Source organism: Orbicella faveolata, unplaced genomic scaffold (genome assembly GCF_042242905.1).
Source record: "Orbicella faveolata isolate gen_17 unplaced genomic scaffold, um_ofav_v1 contig_34, whole genome shotgun sequence".
NCBI classification, from domain to species: Eukaryota; Metazoa; Cnidaria; class Anthozoa; order Scleractinia; family Merulinidae; genus Orbicella; species Orbicella faveolata.
Window position 1 is genome coordinate 3437631 of NW_028301563.1, and position 26415 is coordinate 3464045.

General features: G+C 38.5%; 2 protein-coding genes across 2 annotated transcripts in view; both read right to left on the reverse strand.

Moving 5' to 3' along the window:
- Window positions 1-4527: 4527 nt before the first annotated feature.
- On the reverse strand, window positions 4528-4989 carry LOC149104327 (uncharacterized). Its single transcript, XM_089272212.1, has one exon. It carries the CDS (start codon window positions 4987-4989, stop codon window positions 4528-4530), a length of 462 nt encoding a protein of 153 aa, XP_089128338.1.
- A 4379-nt stretch (window positions 4990-9368) lies between these two features.
- Window positions 9369-26415, reverse strand: part of LOC110068048 (uncharacterized) — a 28043-nt gene continuing 10996 nt past the window's right edge. The window contains exons 14-18 of the mRNA XM_089271942.1: window positions 25122-25244; window positions 23923-24045; window positions 22005-22130; window positions 12094-12447; window positions 9369-11774 (exon numbers count right to left, since the gene is read on the reverse strand). Coding sequence (XP_089128068.1) covers window positions 11137-11774; window positions 12094-12447; window positions 22005-22130; window positions 23923-24045; window positions 25122-25244 — 1364 coding nt within the window. The 3' untranslated portion in view covers window positions 9369-11136. The remainder of the gene's footprint in view (window positions 11775-12093; window positions 12448-22004; window positions 22131-23922; window positions 24046-25121; window positions 25245-26415) is intronic.

Here is a 26415-nt window from a genome sequence, read left to right on the forward strand (position 1 = left end):
AGAGGCCTTATCAACGGCTAAGTGCTCACGTACGCGTGTGGAAAAATGTCGGTTGGTTTCGCCGACATAACAGGCATTACAGCCCGCACATGTAAACTTATAAACCACATGTGAACGAAGCCCGCCGGGGATAGGGTCTTTCACACCTAAAAAGTTACCTATCTTAAAGGAAAGAAAAAACTAATTTGATGTCTAAATCATAACAATAGCGCTTGATTAAGTGTCGAATCTTCTTCTGAGTGATGACAGAAAAATGGCCTATGTATGGCAGCTTAAAGTAATACGTGGGCGAGGTGGTAAGGGGACCTATTGCCGTGAAAAACGTAGCCACTTGAACCTCGCCATCTTCTCTGTTGACTTTAGCCGCTACACTTTAGTGTAACCACATTTCCTTCCATTCGATCCATTTCTCTGCAACGTTGGAGTCATTAATATCGAGAGAATGAGGCACAGGCAACAACTGAGGGTAAGCCATTGGTGATCAGACCATTCCAGACACCATGCAACAACAGGTTTCTTGATAATCTGTTATTTAATAACGGAGCATATTGCGAGCGACCATTCATGCTCCACGACGCCAGAATTCTGATCGCCGGCCGCGCATATTATAACTGATAAAACACACTTGACAATCACTGACAATAACTGATAGTAACGCTTGCATGCAAAGTTCATAGTTTGTCACAAGTACCGTCGGAGAAATTGAGAATATAGTCGAACTTGTTTTTTTCTGCTTGTAGAAATGGCCGACAGGCAACATGGTATAGCTACTGTTTTTTTTTGTTTTTTTTCGTTGTTTGGTAAAATTCAAAATATGTTTACAGCAGATTTAATAAAGTAGGATTATGGCCCTCCTCGCTGGTTGAATTCTACTTGAAATTTGTTGCAGACACACACCCAAGGACCACCCTCGTTTACTTTTATTTCTGCAGATGCATAAATACGATTGTTTGTGTTCTTCCCTCAATGAACACAAATATTAAAGGGAGGCTAAAAAATTACTTGAAACTTTGCTTCACTTTCTTAGAGAAGACTTGTTACAGTCGACTTATTTTAGACTTAAAAGGTTTTTTAAAGATTGCCCGAAAAGCTCTCACAAAACGTGTTTGAGACAATAAAATTAAAGTCGGAAAAACAATTCAGCGTCAACCTATTTTAGACCGTGTTAATTATTAAGTAAACATGGAATTTACAGACTGGTTTTCCCCCTCTGGTGTAGATCAATTTTCAGATAAGTTTTCAGATTGTCTTGATTCACAACATTTCTATGCATGTACTACTTTCGAGTCATGTCTGAGGAAGTACAGTAGTGAGGCTATTGAAATATTGCGACAGTCTTTTACCCGCGAAAATTTTAACAATTTTGTTTGACCCAACTGAACTCTGCAAAACTCGAGGATATGAAATGTTGAACTTTCTTTAACACGAAGAGTGGTATGTAACAGGCTTGAGACTGAAAAACCCATTGTCCTTGGATTCCGCTTCAAATTTGAATTTAAAAGACCGGTTTTTATGTAGAGAGGAAAAGCGGAGTACCCGGAGGAAAAAAAAACAAGATTATGGACACAACGTCGAGGATGGGAAATGCGAACGATATATACTCAAATTGCTCATGACATAAAGTTCGGGATGCCAACCCGTGTCACTTGTGGCTGTTAGGATACTCAAAGGTGAATCAAACCTAAATTTATAAGTACAAAAAAATGCAAAGACAGTCGAACTTACCCTCCGTGTGCGTTGGACAAAGCGTCATTAAAATCCATGACAGCAAAACAACGAGGGCAGTACCATTCATGTTTGACACCAAAACGGCGTCTTGGCAGGCTCTAGAGTCTTGTAGACAATGTTAGGATAACGTTAAGCTAGCGACATTGATATTTAGTCGAATGAACAACTCACTGCAAGTTGTCACCGTTTTTTGGGCGATGCAGTTGATAAGCGTGGTAGCTGTACGAGACTTACTTAGTTACTCACGTCAGTGTGATTCTTCCCGCTGTTAATTAGACTTCCTGTTTAAATTGTGCATGTTTAATGCGAGCAAACAAAAAAATATTTACCTTTGAGATGGACATGTAATCATAATATTTCTGTGGTTTCCTCGACTACACTTGAAGGAAAGAATTCGTTCTTACTCGCCTGTTTAAGGGTGAATTTTATCGACTGTATTTATTTTTTTTTTTTTTTTTTTTTTTTTCGTCCCTCCTTTATTGAATGTTTTATTCAAAAGCTATTAATATATTACAGTTTCTTTTTTATATATGTGTGTGCTTATTAAACTTCTTACATGTAAAGTTTTTGTTTATTTTCCTCTAAATACTTTTGCGTGATCAAGTTAACTTGAATATTGAAAACATATCTATGGGACTTCATTGTGAACTCAAGTTTAGTTTATGTTCAAATGAAACACCTGCTTGCAAACTTATGAGCATAACACCCGCGGGATTAATACCCTCTTTTGGTTGTTAAAGGCAAGCTTTTGATACAGAGCGGGGAGGGACTTACTAGGCACGCGGCTGATATTTCTTTTGGACCATTCACATCTTTAATTCTACTTACATTTATATTTACATCTTTTACAATACTTAAAAGAAGAACATACTTTAACCGAAAAACTGTTGCAGTAGGGACCCTAATTATAGTCATAATGTTCTCTATATTAAGTGCAAATGAGAAAAGCAGACATCATAATTCGTTCGTCTTGGCAGGTTTTTCTATATCAATGTCTCAAATGTTATTCTCGCTATCGGGGCGTCAATATTGGAGCGGGGCGTTTATTGGAGGATGTACAATAGCGCTTGATTAAGTGTCGAATCTTCTTCTTCCCTCTTCTTGACAGAAAAATGGCCTATGTACGGCAGCTTAAAGTAAAACGTGGGCGAGGTGGTAAGGGGGTAGCCACGGGGACAATGATTGCTATATCTGGGTCCCAGTGATGTAACGGTTAACCACATTTTCAATTAAATGGGCAGGGAAAAGGTTCTTTTTGAGAATTTCAAGTTACACGAGGACATAACCAAGCTCACTGAAATTCTCAAAAAGAACCTTTTCCCTGCCCATTTAATTGAAAAAGTGGTTTACCGTTACATCACTGGGACCCATAGCAATCATTGTCCCCGGGGCTACCCCCTTACCACCTCGCCCACGTTTTACATAGGTCATTTTTCTGTCATCACTCAGAAGAAGATTCGACACTTAATCAAGCGCTATTGTAATGATTTAGACATCAAATTAGTTTTTTCCTTCCTTTAAGATAGGTAACCTTTTTGGTGTGAAAGACTCTATCCCCGGCGGGCTTCGTTCACATGTGGTTTATAAGTTTACACGTGCGGGCTGTAATGCCTGTTATGTCGGCGAAACCAACCGACATTTTTCCACACGCGTACGTGAGCACTTAGCCGTTGATAAGGCCTCTCACATTTTCAAACATCTTCAGAATTCTGAACGTTGTCGCTCATTGTGTTCAACAGACTGCTTTCATATTTTAGATCACGCCACTACCAGCTTTCAACTAAAGATAAAGGAGGCTATCCATATTCAAAAAGAACCACCTTGCCTCAATCAGCAATTACACCATGTGAATCTAAAATTACCCTTTTAATTTACACCTTTTCACGTCCTATTGTTACTATTTGTCTTAATTAGCATTTTTGTTTACTTATTATTCAATTTGCTTTGTAATCATTCAACTGAAGATGACAGAAGTTCTGTCGAAACATGTCTTGTAAACTTAAAAAATTGGTCGTTTTCCTTAAAATATTTATAGCAGAATTTATAAAGCGGGCGAATGGTTCAACGAGCATCGCAGGAAAATTAGAGAGATTTAGACATATCGAACTCCAAACATTTCTGACTAAGTAAGGCACCTATTTGTATTACTAAAAGCCGCGACAGGTGTTTTAAAAGATACCGATAATTACTGTTTTTCGTCTTCCTCAAAAAAACTTGTAGACATTGTAGATAGAAGACTGTGTTGAATTAACAACTGATAATCATGAGAAACTATATTATTTACTAACTTTAGAAGGACCCCTGCTAACTAACACTCACTGTTACATGAGGGCACGAGGAAAAAAAAACAGGACAACAGTCCATCGAAGTCAACACAGCACTTACTCCCCAAGTCTTTTCTCAAACACAACCCATAATGGTCTACATTGGGGTCCAATCTCCTAACACCTTTCCCCAGTAAAATTTTACGTTAAACCAGTCTAAAGAGAGTGTCGTGCAGGTACTTTTACTAAGCGTCCTGACGTGTTCGTTTGGCCGTGATAGTGACATCTTATTTGTAGGTTTGGCTGTCTTGGTAGTCTTTGGTCTCTGTTGTGTGGAACTGAGGTGACATGTTTGGGGCGTTGTCTTGCTTATCTGGCTTCAGGTGAACATGATTTCTTCTAAGTACTTTGCCATCTACTTTTACATCATAGAACCGGTATCCGCGACTCTTTACGACGCTACCTCTCCTCCACTCTTGTCCTTTCGCTAATCCGTCAGGCTTGATTCTTACCGTATCGCCAGTCGATAATGCATTCAATCTTTGGCATTTCTATCATAATAGACATGAGATTTCTTGCTTTTCTCTTCTTTTTCCACCAAAACTTGTTCAGCAAGTTGCGGGGTCAGGAGAGTTGCTTTCATAGGTATTTCACTTTTTATTTCCTGGTTTAATAATCGCTGTGAGGGAGATGTTGTCATTCCTACCGTGGGTGTATTGCGCTGGTCCAGTGATGTTTTATACGGGTTTAATGCAGCTTTTTCGGATTTCCTCAGTGCTGTTTTGGCAATCTTCACTGTAGATTCAGATTTTCCATTGCTCTGTAGGTGATGGTGAGAAGATTTCGTGCGCTTTATCTTCTTCCGTTGACAGAATTGTGAAAATTCTGCCGAGTCACAATTATTGCCACAGTCAATAACGATCTCATCAGGAATTCCCCATCTTGCAAATTGTTTTTGCATCAGATCAATGGTTTCAGCTGCGGTTTGGTTGTTCATTCGGTCAAATTCAATCCAATCGCCTTTAATAATCAATTAACACCAGATAGTGTCCTTTGTTCCACTCTAAAATGTCACACCCAATTTTCGACCAACTTCTGGAATTGGTTCATGCTTAACGTGCCTATATCGAGTTATGGATTTAGGCGGGAAGTTTGGAGAGCACTAAAGAAGCGCAAGAGTTGCTCGAGGCTATGCCTCAAGCAACTCTAGCTTGTTGAGTGCCCTCCAAACTTCCCCAGTGAATCCATAACTCGATATACGCACAGCTAAAAGCCTGAACCAATTCTTTTACAACATGGCGACAACAACTTGGGCGCTAAAACAGAATTGTTTTATGTTTGATTGACTACAAAGTTCTCACAATGCATGGCGAAGGAAAACAAAGGTCATTAGGATCCTAACACGCCACGATCAGTTGAGCAACGGTTGAACGAAAACGCTAATCTGGTTTCTAAATGGGCAAAGAGAAATTCGCTTCTTCGAATCAACTATAATGACAAAGTCAAAAATACTCAATGAAAATGTAGATAAACAAACTCAAAATATTCAAGTTTAAGTTAGCATCTTAGCTTGGCAAAAGTCAAAGGCTCCAGGTAGAGTTTGGATTGTTTAGAATAATCTTTACGTTGCCGAAACTTAAACGAAAGGAACTTGCACTAAACTCAACGGAAATTTTGCAGCTAAATTGAAACTGCACACGTCATCTTATATACGCACGGCCGTGCGTACATAGAGATTTCGTTCATGATGGCTCATAGGAATCAGATATAGGACTAGCGCGCTTTGTTATTATAGGAATTGGATGACTCATTGTTTCTTATTGGCTGTTTTTCTGAAATTAATTGCACACTTCGCATGTGGGAATGAACTGTTCCAGCTGAGAGTTCATCCCGGGCAACCAAAGAGATGTTCGAGCACATGTGTGCTTGATCTTTCTCATAGCAGTTGGAACTACGATCACCTCTGTATACAGCTCCATCACTTGATTACAGTTTGTCTTTGATGGTCCAGAATGGAAGGATTTCAACAAGCACATACCTTTTGCCGATTGTCCAGCCTGCATATATGCGGTGGATAACTGACTGTAGGATGTTGTCGTTGGCTGTTTCGTCTGGAATTTCACTTGGGTGGCGTTTTATGCTTTGTTCTTCAAGAATCAACGCAGTGATTTCAATCTCTTGTTCACTCTTGCTTCGGTTCTGATTGGACGTTTGGGATCTGCTAAGGGCGTCAGCAATGAGGAGATCCTTGCCTTTAACATTCTGCAGAACATTCTCTGAAGACGAACAGCATTGTTTGCGACCGGTTTCTTCAGTATTGCAGCAAGTGGTTTGTTGTCATGGTAGATTGTAGGACCGGAATTTATTTTGTAAAAAGTGTCAAAATCTATTACATTATTCTACGATTTTAAACGACAACCGTAAAGATGATGTTTGTGTGGCCGTACGTTCACAGTGGAAAACGGTCAATCTAATGAATTTATCACGGTTGTAAATGTAAAATCTAGAGTAACACAATAATTTCTAACGCGAAAGTTACTAACGGCTTGAGCTTGAGACCACGTAGTCGCGAGCATCGCAACGAACAAGTTGAGATTTCATTGCTTTTACCGGACATTTGATTGGCTGGATTTGAAAATGTTGGAATCTATTGTTTCAGTTCTGCCATCTGATTGGTTTTCATTGTCTAAGTGGCTCCGGTTTCAGTAAACGCACTGTAACAAACCCAAAAGGCAAAATGTTTATGAGATTAATTTATTTAAAAAATTCAACTTTTCTCAGCCTCAAAATAATCTTTTAGTCAGATTAATGTTTTCACAACACCACTCCTTGTAAAAATAATAATAATAATAATAATAGTAATAAAAATAATATAATAATAATAATAATTAGATAATAATGTGGTACATGTAAGAACATCAGTGACACAGTCGGCTTGTTCTTACCACATTTTGACTTCATCTGTGATCTATTTCTGAATAGACGCACGGCAACATGGAATCAAGTTGTCAAATATTTGCGATAAATCAACTACATAGTATTCCACCCGTACTTGATAAATTATGCTTTCTGAGTCACAGCAGAGTATTGCGATCTCAGACAATGAGATCTCCTCAACTGATATGAACAGAAAGGAAAGCTTTTAACGTGAAAGTGTGGAAGTATACTGTGCTCACGATTTACGATTAAAGCTTAAAACAAGAAACTAGACGCTCCAAGAGCGTTTACTCGGGCTTAGTACCGAAATATCAAATCTTATTTTTGCCCAAGAGGGCACGGTATCGAATTCTGCAATCTGATTGGTTCTTAGCGCGGTCCGGATTTTCCTATCTCTGACCACGGTCACGATAACAGCGCGAAACAGCGCGGGTGAAACTGTCGTGTTGGTCAATTTTCGTGAGTGAACTAGCGGTAATCGTCAACCTTTGCCCTTTTTACGTTTCCATCGACGATTGATCAACGCAAGTTTATCCCTATTCACTTTGAAATGGCAAGGAACACTGTGAGTAAATTCAATTGAGTGTTTCGAAGTTGCGAAAGTTTGATTGGTTGTTTGTAGCTCGGCCCTGTAATGGCGTGTAATCCTGTATTTCTCTCGCCGGACAATTTTATGCAAAAAAAAAGTCAATTGCTGTTGAGTTTAACTCAATGATCGTTGCTGTATTTAAGAGACATACTTAATGAATTTCCTCGAATTCTGCTTCTCAATTTACGTTAAAAGAGTCTGATTTCGAGTGATTCGCAACGACTGATAGACATTGTTTTTGTTGGACGACTTCAAACTTTGCACGAAATTTCACACCGGAAAAACAATTTTGGAGATTTAACTGGTGAACTAGATACAACTAACACAAACTAGTTCGAAATAAATCTGTTCTTTCATACATCTTTCTTTGTCTAGTATCGGAGTCACTCGTTCGTTCGCTTGTAAGATTTGTTACGATGGTGTTTAGACAGCACGTAAGCCAATTCAATGACAAAGTTGCGTAAACAAACCAACTTGTAAGCCAATTTACCGCAGGAAAAGAAATAAAAATTTTATTTGCCGGCTTAGGGTCGGTCCTATAGTGAAAAACGGTGACCTCGGGCTTGAAAATGCTGCCCTTGGCCTCGGGCAACATTTTCAAGACCTCGGTTAAAGTTTTTAACCATACGGACCTCCCAGCCGGCAAATAACATATATGTACTTTGCAAGTAAGATTATTGAACACAATAAAAGTAAATAAAAAAATCAGGATATTTAAACGCAAGAATTACGCTTAGATATTTACTATTGAAGTTATTTCGTTGAGTATATTCTCTGCATCCAATTGTATTATGTTTGCTTGATCTTTGAAGCTCTGTTTGCGATGATTCTTCATTTTTTTCAACAGCTGAAGTGCTCGTCCAGCATATTTGAACTCGTACATGGCTCATTTATTGCTATCTCGCAAAAACGAGCGCGAACTTTGCTTGTCTGGTAGCCTTCCGAACAATATAATTCTAGGACCGACCTGTTCCAAAAACGATCGACATCTTTGCACGCGAGATGAACGTATAAGACGTGATTCTTCACAAACTTCCTTCACAAAACACAGCATTCTGTATATTTACATTGCTCACGAAGAGCAGAGACAAGATAAAGCAATCTGTCGCATTCTCATCCCCAGTTTCCACGCTCTACGTCAGGAACGCCTGGCTTGCATTGTAACACTTGGGCTTTCCTACGGAAGCACGAGTCGTGAAGATGAGAGACATCAGCACACTTTTCACCATTCATTCTACAGTCTAACCTCTTCCAGGAATTCAGTAACCTTGGGGAACAGAGTAAAAAATGGAGCACAAAAAAATAGGAGGAAAGAGTCATCCCATGCTGAACGTTGATTTACAAATATACTGTATTTTTTTTTTGGTAAGGTCATTTGACATGTTCAATACGGGACGAGCCAGATTTCGAATTTATCATGTTTCAGTATTTTTTTATTTATTTTTTTTCCTGATATTCCATTGTCATTTGGATTAATTTCCATCAAGGTAGGTTATTTTCTAGTTAAATTCAAGATAGTGGATCAAAAATAACATCGTGACCAGCAAACCGCAGACAAATTCCAGCACCACCTCCACCCCCTTCCTTCCCCTCCCCTCTCTGTACAACGATATGGTTATGCAAGTGGATAGAGGTAGCTGATTGAATGTTTTTTCACAAACAGAACCTCGCCATACCAATGACAGTTGAATTTGTTAAAGGAAACTGGGCAAAGATCAGTTTTAAAAGATGAGGCAGTACTTTCGTTCCTTCAGGGAAACTACCAGAACCAGGGATTGTGTCCTTAAACGTATAAAGCAAAAAAAAAAACCACAAAAAAGACACACACACACACACACACACACACAACGTAATGATCATTGATACCCAACACCTTTGTTTTATTTATTTTTTTATTTATTTTTAATGTAGCTGGTAGAAACCAATTCTTAAGCTTACTCCTGTGAAATTATAAATTAGATATAGTGTCCTTAAACCTATAGATATAAAGCAAAAACAGTTATCATAACAAGGCCATGGCCACTAAAACAAATCAATGATATCCGACTACTTTTTTTAGCTGGTAGAAACCACTTCCTACGAACAGCGCGTTTTCCTTAACAACGGTTTAAGCTGCACCTGTGAAACTATTAACTAGATACTGTCTCCTTAAACGTATATGACAATAAATTTCACCTTAACACTCTTCGAAATAAAGTTTTATCCTTTTTTATTGTCATCTGGGGATGCGGATAACCGCAATATCACAGAGAGAAAAAATTGGGAAAAAACGGATTGTAACAAACACACAGAAAAAAAGAACAAATACATGTATCACAATGTCAAAACTAATTTGCGTAGATGGCAATTTCGTTGTCATGAGGGCTAAAAAAACAAAAGCAAAACAAAAACAAACAAAAATGATAGAAATATTGCAATTTAAGTTAACCCATCACCCACCCCTTGCTAAAAATGAAAAATGAATATGTGAAAATGTTAATTCTATCCTCCTTGAAGTTGTCACAAATTAATTTCACACAAATATACTTTGCGCCTTTAAGACTCCTATCAAACATACCAAAGAAAATCTCGATTTGAACAAAGCGCAATTTGAAAAAATAATTATCGAAAGCTTTCAAATATGCCTCAATTTTGGTATGTTAGTATCCTACGAATCCTGTGACTCAAGTTAAAATAAGTTGAGTCGACAGTTTTCTAAGCCAAGACGGGAAGATGCGAGCAATTACTATTTTCCTTCTTTTTGTAAATGCATCGCGTAATGAAAATTAACAAAACTCAGATTCCTTAAACTACATAACATGACCTCGTCGTCTATCTTATCAGTAGCATGGGTTTACCGTGAAAACATAAATTTGAAAAGACCTCATACACAGACAAAAAAAACAGTAATAATAATCGCGTTTTGTTCAAATCAAATTTTTTAAAGTTTGTTTGGGTGATGTGTAGATCACGAGGAGAATAAACAGAGTTTTTGACCTTTAAATTACCTTCTAAATATATCTCTTACGATATATCTACAAATTATCGTGACTACGCAAAGTAGTTATTTGGCGAAGAGGGTCGTATGATTCTATAAGTGTTCACCCTAAAATCTCATGATATCCAAAAGCACCTTAAGCCCTAAATCCGTACAAATCTTAAGCAACAAAGCAACTTTTGGTCATCGGCGACTGGCCAAGGGATTGTGAGGAGCACCAGCTGAGGATATCTGCGAAATTACTTGACATAATCTATAGCGGTTAAACGGACTATGCACATGCAGTTTTCAGCTTGAACTTCTACTTATAAACGTCTCAGTTTACTGAGATCCTCAACTATGAAGTCAATGATTAAGAACGTCAAGTCCTAAAGAGAAAATTCATGGGGCTGTTCCCTCATTTTCTCTTGTGCTACCCAACTAATCATCCTACTGTATTAATAAAAACAAGGAAAACAATCGCTGTATATATCTTCTCTAGATGAGAGTTATTTGTACAAATGGTATAAATTGAATCGAACTGAAATTTAGACTAAGCTCTAGTTCCTGTAGTGATATATATGTTGCTAAATTAGATAATCAACCAAAAGGGACCAGATACTGCATGATTAAACCATTTTTTACGCAGAGTTTTTAGCAGTCTAAGCGTTACAAACAACGCTTGCATCCTCGTGATGACCACAGTTTTCCACTCCCCAACCAGCATGAGTACATTCAAACAGTGAAGCCTCGCCTCCTTGACAGGCTACATTATCCATCCAGATTGGATCTGATCCCTGACCATATGCTGCACTGTGAGGAGCGGAGGACGCGCTGGAGAAGCCAAGTTGACGACACACCACATTTGCGTCATTCATACCCCAGCTATCATCACACACTGTGCCCCATTGTCCGTTGTAATAAACTTCAACCCGACCAGACTTACTTCCACCGCCTACCAAGCGAACCACAGGAAAGCCATAAGAGCACCTTACACTGGCGTCATTACCATGGGTACAATTATTGTTTCCCCATCCACGGTGACTGCAGTCATAGATATGTGACTCGCTCCCTGAGCATGCTACGTCATCCATCCATATGGGACCGGTTCCCTGACCATGAGTTGCGCCACTGTACGCGTGCGAGGCTTGTGGAAAACCAAGCTGCTTGCACAGGACGTTGGCGTCATTTATATCCCAACCATGATCACATATCGTGCCCCACTGATCGTTGTAGAAGATTTCGACTCTACCGGTTGACAAAGTACTCCCATTGATACGGACGCTTCCTTCTGAAATGACTATTGAGTGGAATGTTTCAAAACGCAAATTATCATGAAGATAACTATAATTGCATATTTAATTTAGAAATAAACAAATAAGCGAACAAATAAATAACACTTACAGTTCGAACAATAGAGTAATCAGAACTAAACAAAATGCGACAATAATTTGCCATATTATATAAAAAGCCACAATGACCAAATCATCGTACTAATAAGTTTAATTTGTGATAAGTTTAGTTTTGTAAACTTGTTTGTTCAGGTTTTTATATCTGGTTCCTTGCTAGAAATTTTGATTGTCATTTCATAGTAAGAATGTTCTTGCATAACATCATACCTCGGTAATGTGCGTGAAATCCGTGATAAGTTGATGCGCTATTAGATGTAAACCTCACGTAAAGATTTCTGGATGAACTTTGAAGAACTTTGATGAACTGAGAAGGTCCGCTAAATGTACCAATCAGAGGAGAGGAAGACGATCCACCATCGTAAACTCTCACGAAATCAGTAGACCGTTGAGTGTAAAAACTAAGGAAAGCAAGTTCAATCTCTGCATTTGAACTTAAATTCCACTGGCAATCCATGTTATTGGTGTAAGACGTTGTAATTCGATTCGACTCGATCTGTCCATCTGTGTTAGTTTTACTCACCAACAAATTTGCACAGGAGCTCGTTGCACTTACAAACGGTGCTGTCAAATTAAAAACAGAAGTTACAAGAAATTAATCGAAGTACGTAACATTTAAAAGCAACTATCGAAATTCTGATTTTAGTTTCAAAGTAACGCAAAGAACGTCCTTCACTTTTTAAGAGTGACTGTGCATAAAAATCGATCAAAATCGACTTTTGGTGGCACAGGTCGAAATATCGATTTCACTTATACTTTGCCCATAGAAGGGCCCTGGTAAGAATACAAACGGACTGTAGTTGGTTTCTTCTAATACAGCTTTGTTTGGTAGAATTTTGCAAAAAAATCGATTTCACCCTAATTGGGCTCAAAATCTACTTCCGGTTATGCGCAATCTTCTGGGTATGATCACGTGGCGCACCACACAACAGCTACTTGAGATTCTTTCAATGATTTTTATTTATGCTTAGGTCTTCATGGTACTGAATGAAAATAATATAAGTCAAACTTAGTTTTGAGCCCGAAACGAGATCGAACAGCACTAGAATACGGCCACATTTTTCTATGGATTATAGCTTTAAATGCCATAAAAATACTTTCTACAGGTCAACAATACACCCAACTGTTAGGATATCAAAAAATATCACTGGGGAAATGGTTTCAAGTAGCTCGCCTTGGCCTGAGTTTCTTATCAATTTTGCCCTAAATCTGCCGTTGGAATTTAAACAATTGCGTGATGCGTGTAGTCACCCTCGAATAAATTCGTTTTTACAATAACCTGCTGACAACAATCTTTAGAAACAATATATGTGGATAAAATAATGGATTTTTTTTCTGTAGAAGTTCGCATGAATATGTATTTTTTGATCTGCCTTGCAACACCCACGTCATCCGTGTACTAATGAAGTACGTGACTGCAGACTTCTCGGGAATATGATTGTCCATAGCTTGTTTATTTCCACAAGATGAATCACTTAATACTTTCGATGATTACCAATGGCCGTTTTAGAGGTAAATATAACCAGTTCTCTATGGTTTATGGCAATTAGATCATTGACGGATTAATTCAAGTGGAAATACCATAAATTATAAAAACTACTAGCGTAACGCCATCTCTGTAAAAAATTTGTACCCTCACAACAATGCTCAACCTAAGCTACAAAATGACGGAAAGACGCCGGATTTATGGAATTTCGCCGAGGAAAGGATTGTGTTTGTATTCCAATCATATTAGGGCAGAGAAATTTACTTTTCCTACTTTTACTTATTTGGCCAAGGTAAGACATAGTATTTTCCTATTTGACGACAACAACAATCTTTATTCACACTATTCGGATACCAAAGACAGGTTGCAGGTCATATAATATTGGTAGACAAATCTACATTATCATGGTCAATCTAAATTAAAGTATCAACCCCGGGATGCAATCCGCCGACCCCTTTTGCTGAAAAACATCAGAACATTTTGCCTCCTCCTAAGGTGATTCCTCTGAAACTGAAAAGTTGTCGAGCGATTTTATGAAACTTTTTTGAATGTTCGAAAAATGAAATAAAAGGATAGGTCACCGTGCTTAGCCTTCATGTAGCCATCCCCGTGGATAAAGGGGGATTGGTACGGCTACACGTGGGCTACACCGTGCTCGGAAAAGAGATATGATCGATCATGATGGGCCACCTCCATTTATGCCAGTACTAGTTCAAATCACTTGCCTCATTTCATCGGTTAACGTTACATTGTGCGCTGTCTGGAAGCGTAAACCTGTTCTTTTCATGATGAATAAGGGAAGGGTTTTGTTTATTACTATTTTGGCCTTTGGCCATTTTCCTCTGACGTTTAATGGCCTGGTATTTCTTGAGGGACCCAAAACTTTCGATTTCCTCTGTCCAGCCAAGACCAAAGGGTTAAAAACGATGTGGTAAACAAATAGTCATTGTATGGACATTTTGTTGAGCGGTAATTATCGAAGTACGCGCCAGAATCAATTCCTGCACTCTTGCTAATCCTCCCTCCCTCCCTCCCTACACGTCGGGAACTTTGAATTAAACGCCTAAAGGAGATCAACCAGGGCGTGGTTCAAGCTTTGGAAAAGGTTCGATTGCAGGCCGCTGTTCAGAAACGAAAAGCCCTACATGGCCAAGCTATCTCAAAGTAGACATTGTAAAACGTACGAGGACTTTAAGATCTAATTCAGGCACATCCACAGTCACACCTATGGAAACAGGTACATTCCAAGATGAAGCTGTTAACCTCTTCAATAAAATACCTTTGTATTTTAACCATTTAGTGGAAAGAATTCAGAACACATGACTGTAGTGTAATTTTATTTTGATATATAGTTATAGTCTAGCTTTTATCTAAATACCACTTCACTGTTGATTTAATGACTAGTTAGTTTAATTGTCGTTTAGCTTTTCCAGATGAAGAGCCAATTGAGCATTGGATATACTGGAATAAAGTCATTATTATTATTATTATTATTATCATTATCATTATCAGTATCAGTATCAGTATCAGTATCAGTATCATTATCATTATCATTATCATTATCATTATTATTATTATTAATAAAAGAAGCCCGCACTAGTAGAATGCCTCGAGAGACCGGCGGATATCGAGCCTAAAACCGGAAGTAAGAGTGTTTTGAATCATTTTTTCATCGAGTGAACCTTAAAAGATACTTTTTCAGCTAAAAATAGTAATGTTTGCAGTGAAAACCCTAAGTGAGACGAGAATCCTTCATTTATACCTCTAGGCGAGACGGCGAGTATCCCCGACCTTTTGATATGGGAGTTCACCACCCCCTGCGCCCTTCCCTTCTTGAAATTGTCAGGGTGACTTGGATTGTGGTATATTTAAAAGTACTTGATAGAAGTGGAACTATGTCTTTACACTACATACTGTCTTTGCGATCAAAGGAGCGTTGGTTACCAACTAGTGACTTTAGTAGAGGGGGGTGGGTAGTTCCTATGGGGTGGTCTGGATCAGGATTTGTGATCCAAGATCGCTCAGATCACGGCGCATCAAAGGAATCGTTGAATCCACTCTCTTCACGGATTTATCACCTTCTTTGATGCACAAAGATCCGAGTGATTTGGATCACTGATCCTGATCAACCCCAAGGGAAGAACTTTCCCTTGAGGGGATTCCTCAGTGCTGCATAACGCATCCCCACTGCGTACGATTTTCGCGTCATTAGCGCGCGCACTTGAGCGTGTCCATGTACAAAACCTAAGAGATTCCCCTCAAGCTAAGTTCGACAGCGAAATAAGTGTTCGTTTTCTCTTAAACAAGTAAGGAGACCCATGCTTTTCATGGCACAATTTTGGTGTACAAATTATCCACTTTAAGTTGAAAAATTAAGGAAACGAATTGTTTGTAAGGAAAAAAAAGATATTGCTAAAAAAGTGCACAAAACCCGTTACTCGAGGATGCCAATTATGACCTCGAAACAAGGATTGGAGGAACGTTATGAGTCAGTGTCATTTAGAATTGTGTGGTTTTTCCACAGATTATATATTACATTGTTCCAAGTGCACGAGATTTTCTACCTTCAAGACCTTCTGTACTGCTTTAATAACCTTTGCTTCCAGCAGCCGCAAAAAGTAACGTAAACTGATGAAATAACGCGCGTGGTTAGGCATAAATGGATAAGATTGGCCCATCATATCTCTTTAGCGAGCATGCTGACCTATCCTTTTTATTGTATTTTTCGAAACAGTGCTTTGTAGAGAACATTCTGGGAAAGTTTCAAAATCATTTCTCGGCAACTTTTATGTCTAGATTTGAACAATCACCTTAAACTAACAGCAAACATCCATCTTGTTTTGTTCTGGGAAATCGGCCACGGAAGAGTGCATTTCAATGAAAAAAAATGGTCCTAAAATTTATAATTTAATTAAGCGATTAGCCAAAATTAGCTGGTCGCCAAAAAGATAGAATTAAGACTGACAAAAAATTACCTGATGATTTCTTAGCTTAAACGTAATATAAGTGAACATTTCAGTTGTTTGAGATGTAAAATTTGTGCACACGTATTTGAAAACTCATGTACTGTGTCTGCACAACTTGGAAAAGCAATCCGTCTAGCGTGGTACCATAGATTTTTTTAATTTTTTACTGCAGTCAAATAATGACTTACTTGTGTCAGAAATGCAAAAAAAATTGGGGATCACCGACTTCGTTTCACAGAAAAAGCGTGTGGAAAACTACCCTGATTTTAAAAACTTAGTGCACGTAATTCAGCATAGTCTATAGGGTTTATAGTCAATAACTAGTTTATAGTTTATAGCCTACTCTGGGACCTTAAGTCGCCGTAACTTAAGGCGACTTTAGGCGACTTAAGCAAAATTGTGAAGTTTATATGAAATAATTCATATATGAACTGCGGTTGTAGATGAAAGTGAAGAATGATCATCGCAGTTAATTTTCCAATTTAAGCAATTGGAAAGAAGAAGCTCAATTAACTGACCTCGCTCCCAATGTGTGGCTTCATAGCTCAGTTGGTAGAGCATCGCACCGGTATCGCGGAGGTCACGGGTTCGAATCCCGTTGAAGCCCTGATTTTTTCAGGCTTCTTCTTTCCAATTGCTTAAATTGGAAAATTAACTGCGATGATCATTCTTCACTTTCTTTTAAGCCAAATTCGCAGAAAAAACATTGCGAGTTTAGGTGATTTAAGGCGATTTTAAGTGACTTAAGGCGACTTAAGGCGACTCAAGGCGACTTAAGGCGATTTTAGGCGGCTTGAGAAGACTTTTTTTTCACTCGAGTGATATACATTTAAACTTAGCAACAGTCTCTCCATATATTTCTTGTAATAAACCAATATTGTGCCAATACTGGTACATAATTAAGTCACCACAGCCTCAAACATCCAGGACTGGGTTGTTTAAAGCCTGATAAATGTTTGTATATTTTCCATACATTATTCAAACAACAGGGAAATTAAAATTAATTTAGCTTATTTACATGCATTTATTTTACAATGCTTCCCGAATTATATAAATGGTTGTCTTGGTAGACTTCTCTGCCATATTTTTGGCATCTCCACTGTCAATTTTGGCTGTCCAAAATTGCTCAGTCCTTTTCAGAGACCCAATCGATTTGTTGCTCCCCTGTCTCAGTCAGACAAAATATTCCAATACCATAATGAGAACCGCATGCTATGTTCCTTCGTAAGAACACTTCCTGTCAAATTTCACCAATACTTGTCAGGCTCCAGAAAACTTTGATGACCCTGGCAGTTTATACAGTGAATCGACTCTTTTTAGAAGGTTTTTACCACGGTTAATCAGACCACCAGGAAATACACCTTCCAAGCTTTCACCGGTTTCCACCTGACACATTACAAATGCGCAGAACGACATTTTCACAACGAAATACTACAAATTGATATATCGATACCAAACACAGTGGTCTTCGCCATTTTGATTCTCCCAGTAACCTTTGCGCCGCTAACTGGTTTCCATGCTCCAAAGATACGAGACATCAGCGTGTGCCACGAAAATTCGAGTTCTCTAGCTAAGTGTTCCCGAAAGTAGATTTATTTCAAATCACCCGATAACAAATTACTGTATGCAAATTTCGGAGAGTATTAGTTTGGCGATTTGTTTTCTTTCTTGTTTTTTGTAAACGCCTGTCGGAGTAGTCATACTCGCGTGAGCGCGAGTAGCTCACGTGAGCTCGCGTACACTTTAGTCACGGGGCCAAACTAAGTCACGTGTTCCAAACATAGACTCAGTTTGGTTCAATTGACTCTGGATGACCACATTTTTACTGCTCAGTGTAAAAGTGACTAGAAATAATTTAACCTTAACCCAGAAATATCTTTCTGTTTTTTTTCTTTTCATCTTGATGATCTAGTACACCTCTCACTGTTGTTGTTTATTAATTGTACACTGTAGGTCTTACAAAAACTAATAAGCTTAAATGAAATTATTGCAGTATGGTCATTTGTTATATCTTTCCTAAACATATTTCCTGATGATAACACAGAGTGTCATCGTTTTGATTAAGTCTTTTTACAATGAAATACAAGGAAAAAATTAAACCTTCATAGAAATAAAAAGCCATCTGTGAGAGAGTATACATCAGATTGTCATTCCTGTTTAAGTATTGTCTACGTGTAGAAATTATTCCTGCTAACTTGGGGGCTAGACAGGTGCAGGACTATTATAATATTAGGGTTTTTTTCGTATAAGGAAGCCACGGCTTTGAGGCATAATACAGTAATTGTCAGGTCCTCAGTTTCTAAGAGGACCCTAGTAAGCCTCTGCTATTTTCGATGCCATCAGAATTATTGATATTGTATGGTGAGGCAAAGTCTTGTTGCTTTACTGTAAGTTGTATTCCTGAAAGTATGCCCGTTTACCTTTGGTAGCTTCCCAGTGATTTTCTTTGCTTTGACATGCTCCAAATAAAACATTAAAACCAAACTCTTGTATGTAAACAAAAACAAAGTTGTGGCTAACTAGGGCCCTTTAAAGGGAGTTTTAGATGGCTCCAATGCATTGGGAACGAGTGTTAAAAAAATAATAATAAAATAAAAGCGCACCTATTGAGGTTACCTCTGCTGCACCCTGCCCTCCTGTTCCGTAACCAGTACCCATTTATATATCTAGGTGAGGAAAGGCACTATGAGAGTACAAACACAATGCACTGATTCCCAATAAGGGTCCATTGCATTAACTATTGGGCCATCCTGCCTCCTCTTCCATAGGGTTAGGGTGGAGTTTACCCTAACACGACAGTTATAAGTCTAGTAACCTTCTACAGGGGCAATTTGAGTGTGTTGAAACCTTTTTAACATTGCGTAACCGATAGCAACTTAAGGTGACTTTAGGCGACTTAGAGCGACTTTAGGCGACTTAAGGCGACTTTAGGCAACTTAAGGCGACTTAAGGCGACTTTAGGTCTCAGAGTAAGCCTAGTTAAAAACATCGAAGTTGAGTCAACGGAGGCAAACGATCTCAGTCATATTTTGTAGAAGTGGGTCTGTTGCGTAACTAATTCCAAATGTTACCAACGTTTTCACAAAACTTAACCCTTCAAGAGGCATTTGAAACCGTCGCACAGATAAACGGAGAGCTAAAAATAATGGCATTTGATTGTGCATTTTGCAATAAATTCAAACTTCTAGTCGATAGATTTTCTTCATTTTTTCTCTAAACGTAGAAAATCGGCGGAGAAAATGATCCATCAAAAGAGAAATAGGGGTCACTGAACGTCCAAGACCGTTAAATCCAGGAAAAGCTAAAACAATGGCCATCTGCCCTAATATTGTTCATTTTATTACTTAGCGCGAGCGCTAATGCATGACGTAGTGTGTGAATTTGCGTGCGCAGTAAGGATACACAGAAACAATTAGCGCGAACGTCCTTAATACTTACTGAGATACTACTTACACAGTTGATGTCTCTTAATTGCGATTTAAACTTAAGAGTTGTTTAAATTTAGCTAGCTACGTTTTGCTTTTTCTTCCTCCTATTGTATAGCAGAAGAAGACACAAAACTGTCAGCAAGTTGAAAGTACAAATTAAAAGCGTAAGGAATCCCTCGAAATCGACAAATAGAAATTTTCATTATTGCAGCGTTCCTTTAGATCACGTAAGGCTACAAACCAACAATATCAACTTGCTGTTGCGCTTAACAAATGAACTTAGAATCAATTCCTCTCTAGAACTCTTTCGTGCAATGAAAATGATCAAAGAAAGACAGAAATCTTAAAACGACAGGACAATAACACCAAACTCCAAGTAAATGGCTTTTAATCGACGTTTTTAACGAGCGAAATGTCTAAATCGATGCCTTTAAAAATATTAAAATTAAAAGATAGCTCTCTTGGCTTGAAATGGAAACAAATTATATATTCACAAGATATTATTAAGGTAAGTACTTGGATGATCTCGTAATATTCAAGGTGACTAACAACCAATTCCCCTGAATTATTTATATATATATATATAGATCCCATCAGGTGGGTGTGTAGTTAACCCGTAGAATCTTTAAATCTTTAAATCTTTAAATCTTTGATCATTATTCATACACGGTAAAAACCGTGGCTTTTAAAACTATAGCTCGTAGAAAAAAAAATGGTCATATTTTAGTGCTATATTTCGTTTGCAACACATTGTCAAATTTTGCGTGTCTTTTTTATTTCGTTTCGGGCTCAAAACTAACTTTGATTTATTGTATTTTACGTTCAGTCACACCATGAAGAACCTGAGCTGAATATAAAATAGGTCCGCAATGCCTACTTGTGAGTTTATGCTTAGTTTTATTCCATTCGGTTGGAGATTGTCTTTAAAAGTCAGTATCTGGGACTATATGGCGGTAATCGACCTCTTTAGCCACACTGTAAAACAAGGGATCGTCACGTGATTAAATTAATGCTGAACAACTGACAGGAATGGATTAGTGGTGACGTATAGCTTGTGCAACAATTCTCTCCCCACGGCTTCACTCATTGTAGTCGATCGCATTTTTTTTTTTTCTTGTTGTATTCTTTTTTGCACATTCGGAGCTAAAACCTGCAGTTAATTTTTCTTATCCTTTTTTTTTTTTTTTTTTTTTTTTTTTTACTTATTTGTTTTTCTAGGTTAATCCTTCACCTAATTTATATATTTTTCTCATAGTTATTATAATTTTTTGATGTTCCGGAATGTTCCATGTCCTTGGTTATATCGACGGCCGCTAAAATCTCGCATTTGACTCTGAGAGGAATACATCCACTTTGAATGAATTTATAGAGTATCCAGAACTTACTGATTTCCGGGAATTTTCGCCAAAACATTCCATAGATAATGACAAACGAAAACGCGTTAGGAAATTTTGATATTTAACATATTTTTCCCATGGCGTCCATTTACGCAACACATCTCGCATATTTTTAGCTACTCCAACTTTAGATGCGCATATCTAGACAACCAATCCGAATATCCAAAGAGCCTGACACACTTAAAATAAAACCTCGCTTAAATTTTATTTTTATCGTAAACTTCATCTTTTAAGCTTTCATCTGATATATAGTTTGTTAGGGTTGTATTAAAACTGGCGCGCATATGAATTTCTTCCCAAAAGACACCCCCGAAGATTTAAAATAACCTTAACCACAGGGTACCGACTGTATCAGAAATAACGTAATCATTTACATTGAAAGTGCCATTTTGAAATCGTTCACGCTTAGAGACCTGAAAAGGTTTTGCATGGAAATGTTAAAATTCTCCGAATTTGATCTTGAGCGGAGCTAGCGGCGTGACAAAGGAATGTATCACGCCTTCTCTTACATATTTTTCGTCGCCACGAAAAAAACCTCATCGTAGGCAGGCTTGACTACCTGAGTTTCTCGAGGAAAAAAATAACTTTTTTAGGTAGATTAGTTCCTTTATTAGATAATTATGCCACCTGAATCCGCTGTTCATATTGTAAAAAGGCGGTATAAGCCAGTGGCGGAAGTAGAGGAGGGTCTTCTTATTTTGAGTAAGAAAATCGCAGAAGGAACGAAAGCTAGCAGTGCAAGCTAAAAAACCGCCCCTGCTCCCCGCCCCCACCCCTTAGCTCAAGTTCTGGATCCGTCACTGTAAGCAAGGAAGACCAGTATTTCTTGTGTTTTAAAACTTACCGTTGCAATTACTGTGCCCGTCACCGGCATAGCCTGGTAAACATCTGCAGCTATAGGAGCCAGCAACATTTACGCACTGTGCTTGGGCATGACAGGAATAATACCCTAATTGACACTCGTCCATATCTGTAATAAAGAAGTGAAACAAACCTTAACTCAAGGTGGCTCAAAACAGTTTCCAACAGTTAGATTTTCATGGGTCATTATAACCACTCTTTTATTGCGAGACATTTTTCGGAATTAGTATATCCAGAGCTCCACAAGGCTTCGCACTAGTTTGCTGCAGGGAAAAGTAGGACAACGAACGATGAACAACTGTCTGATATAAATGACCAGAAATGTGACGATTTTATTTGAAAACATTAATTGAAATCTCTTCAGGAAAGGTGGGGAATAAAATCCGCCGTACTGATAGTAAGAACAAACTAAGAAAAAACTACAAAAATTACGGCCCTTTTCAAAATTGCTGTAAAAAGATACGAAGTGACCGCACAGAAATTACTGTTTTCAAATTCTATAACATAATTTTGTTGGAGATAGGGAAATCTTTTATCTATCGAAATTTGACTGAAATCGGACAAAGAATTATTGAGTTGTAATTCTTCGAAGCGTTCCCATGCAGGGAAAACAAAGTTTCGACGTGACATCAATTAGTTGTTTGTCGATAAGAAATTTTTTCCTCCGGAAAAAACTGGTATCCATTTTCTGGGTAAATATCTAATATTTTGGAATTCTATTTTTCATTGTTTGAAAGCTCATTGCTCAACGGAGAAAAAGACTAGATGTACTATTTCAAAAAGAGTGCGAGGGTTTCATCAGGTTTCCAAACGCGAGAACACATTTGAAACCATGAGGCCGTAGGTCGAGTGGTTTTATTGTTTTCGAACGTTTGGAAACCTGATGAAATCCGAAACAAGAGATTTTGAAATTATTATTTTCTGCAACAAAGAAAATTAGTTTAAATTATCATTTGAATAAGTTTTCTCGATTCAAATATTGTATTTGAGACATGAAAATGTGATTCTATCACCTAATTGCTGCTGTGTGACAATTTTTGAATATTCATCAATGTCACGTTACCTAGCTGTTTGTCAGTTCTGAGCGAACACGTTGCTTCGCAAAGCAAATGGCAGAGGGCAGATTTAGACCTCCTAAAACTCGCGAAGAAGAGGAAAAGTGTGTGGCCAGCGCTATTCCGAGGTAACGTGTGCGTCTGGTCTGCTAAATGCAGGGGTAGATAGTAAATTAGTACGTCTTAGAAATTGGGAATTTCTAACGTTAGAGCCATTTTAGGTCGGAATTGTACAGCAAGATTGAAAGCGAACCAAAAGATGAGGTTGCCACCACTGAGCAAGAATTTAAATTTAGAAAAAGAACGGACCTGTCTGTTTTGGGGAGTTCAATAACTGTACCGTTACATTTAACGTCAGCAGTAAATAATTTAGCCTTAGTTAAAGTTTGTTTTGTAAAATGTGTGATTAAATAAAGTGCAAGTGTGAGATCCATGCGTGTTACTGGACACAACATTTACGTCACAGCCGTGAGAGTTTGTAGAGCATTCGTCGACGTCAAAAATACTTAAAGGACTAAATATCGAACTACAGTTTTACTCTAGTACAGTTTTAACACTTCTGTTCTGTTGTTGTGTTGTTAGCAATGACCTCCAGGTAGCTATGTTTACGGCACAGAAATAGCTCGTTTCCATTAGACTAAATTTGAAATTCAGCTTATCTTACGTCTGTTCTCTGATAGAGCCGCTGTTTCAGCCAATCAGAGCGCGCGTTATAGGGAAACTTTATTACAGTTTAAGATAAATACATAAAGATAAGTTTAGTTCAATGGTTCATGTCATAGTGTTAATTACGACGACTCAGTTAAGCTAACAACAGAAGTATGCCAAAACTTAGGAGGAACGTACCAGTGCAAGTTCTGCCATCTCCAGAATACCCAGCTTTACATGTGCAAGTGTGGGATCCATGCATGTTATTGCACACAGCATTCACGTCACAGCCGTGAGAGTTTGTAGAGCATTCGTCGTTGTCTAAAGCAGGGTCAAAAGAATAAATATCGTACTAAAGTGGCGAAAGTCGCCGACGGAAACATTTTCTGAAAAACCATGCTCAACTACGATTTTAAACTAACTACTACTTGACAATGTAGTAAAGAAATTCGAAGTTTTGAAACCTTTAGGTGAAACGGGATTCAGACTCTTCGAAGCCATGACAATATTTCAAAAACTAACCATCTCCAACACATTCTCAGAATTTTTTAAAGGTGCACGTTATCACGCTGATTACTATTCCACGCCTTCTTCACCAGTGATTGAGCATTATTTTGCGTGATACCACTATTGTGATCTCCTCATCAGTGGTGGTGGTGGTGGCGGTGGTGGTGGTGGTAGAAGTAGTGGTGGAGGTGGTGGTGGTGTTAGTAGTGGTAGCGGTAGTAGTGCTGGTGGTGGTAGTGCTGGTGGTAGTAGTAGTAGTGGTGTTAGTAGTAGTGGTGCTGGTAGTGGTGCTGGTAGTAGTAGTGGTTGTGGTAGTGGTGGCGGTAGTAGTAGTGGTGGTGGTAGTAATGGTGGTACTGGTGGTGGTACTGGTAGTAGTGGTGGTAGTAGTGTACTGGTAGTAGTGGCGGTAGTAGTAGTGGTGGTAGTAGTAATGGTGGTGGTAGTAATGGTGGTAGTGGTGGTGGTAGTAGTAGTTGTGGTAGTAGTAGTTGTGTTAGTAGCAGTGGATCTGGTAGTAGTGTTGGTATTAGCAGTGATGGTGGTAGTGGTGGTAGTAGTGGTGGTAGTAGTGTACTGGTAGTGGTGGTGGTTGTAGTGGAGGTGGTAGTGGTAGTGGTGGTGGTAGTAGTGGTGGTGGTAGTGGTGGTGGTGGTAGTGGTGGTGGTAGTAGTAGTGATGGTGGTGATAGTGGTGGTGGTGGTGGTAGTAGTAGTGGTAGCAGTGTACTGGTAGTGGTGGTGGTAGTAGTAGTTGTGGTGGTGGTGGTAGTGGTGGTAGTGGTGGTAGTGGTACTAGTAGTGGTGGTATTAATGGTGGGGGTAGTAGGGGTGGTGGTTTTGGTGGTGGTTGTTGTAAGATTATTTTTAGTTCGTGTGTTTGTTTCTTACCATTGCAACTTTGTCCATCACCGGTGTATCCAGCTTTACACATACAGGAATATGAGCCCACGGTATTCACACAATCCGCATTAACGTCACAGTTGTGGGTGTTAGTATTACACTCGTCCAGGTCTGCAAAAATTAAATTTATAAACATGCAAGGGAATATATGAAAGATCGTATATTTGAACTGCGGAGAAAGATATGTAGACATGATTGATCATTGCAGTTATACACCACTGAAGCAGTTGTAAAATTAAAGCCTAAAAAAATTCAGGCCTAAACGGGATTACGTACATAATGAAGAATGCAAATGAATATATTAAACATCATATATATGTGTTATTTGCCGGCTGGGAGGTCCGTATAGTGATTTGCCGGCTGGGAGGTCCGTATAGTGAAAAACTGTAACCGAGGTCTTGAAAATCCTGCCCGAGGCCGCAGGCCGAGGGTAGCATTTTCAAGCCCGAGGTCACAGTTTTTCACTATACGGACCGACCCTAAGCCGGCAAATAACATGCTTATTTTTTTTCCTGCAGTAAATTGGTTTTACAGATTACAAATGGGTTTGTTTACGCAACTCTTGTTATTGAATCGGCTTCCGCGCCGTCTACTAATGATTTGAAAAAGATCTTGGCAACGAATGAGTAACTCAGATAGTAGACAAAGAAAGATGTATTAAAGAACAGATTTTTTTCGAACTACTTAATGTTAGTTGCATTTATTTCACCAGTTAAGTTCCCCAAAATTGCTTTTGCGGTGTGAAATTTCGTGCGAAGTTTGAAGTTTTATTACAAAAACAATTTTTGTCAGTCGTTGCTTTTAAAATCACTTGAAATCAGATATTCCTACTGTTCACTGAATAGCAGAAAGCGAGGAAATTCGTTAAGTGTATTCCACAGAAATTCTTCTAAATACAGCAACGATGAGAGGGGTAAACTCGACTGAAACTGATTCAAATTTTACGGCGAGAGAAACACAGGATTACGTGCCATTACAGCGCCAAGCTACAAACAACAAAGCAAACTCTCACAACTTCAAAACACTCAACTGAATTTACCTACGGTGACTTTCCTTGCCATTTTAAAGTGAACAGAGATAAATTTGCCTTGACTAATCGTCGATGGATGTGTAAGAAGGGCAAAAGATTGACAATTACCGCTGGCTTTTAGGAGCGAAATTTAGGCAGCGGGAAAAAAATCCGGCCCGTGGGCCGTATCGTAAAAAGCTGGACCGGTCACGTGCGTATGATTAGCCAATCAAATTCGAGGATTTTGGATTCCGGCCCGCTCAGATGCTTGAG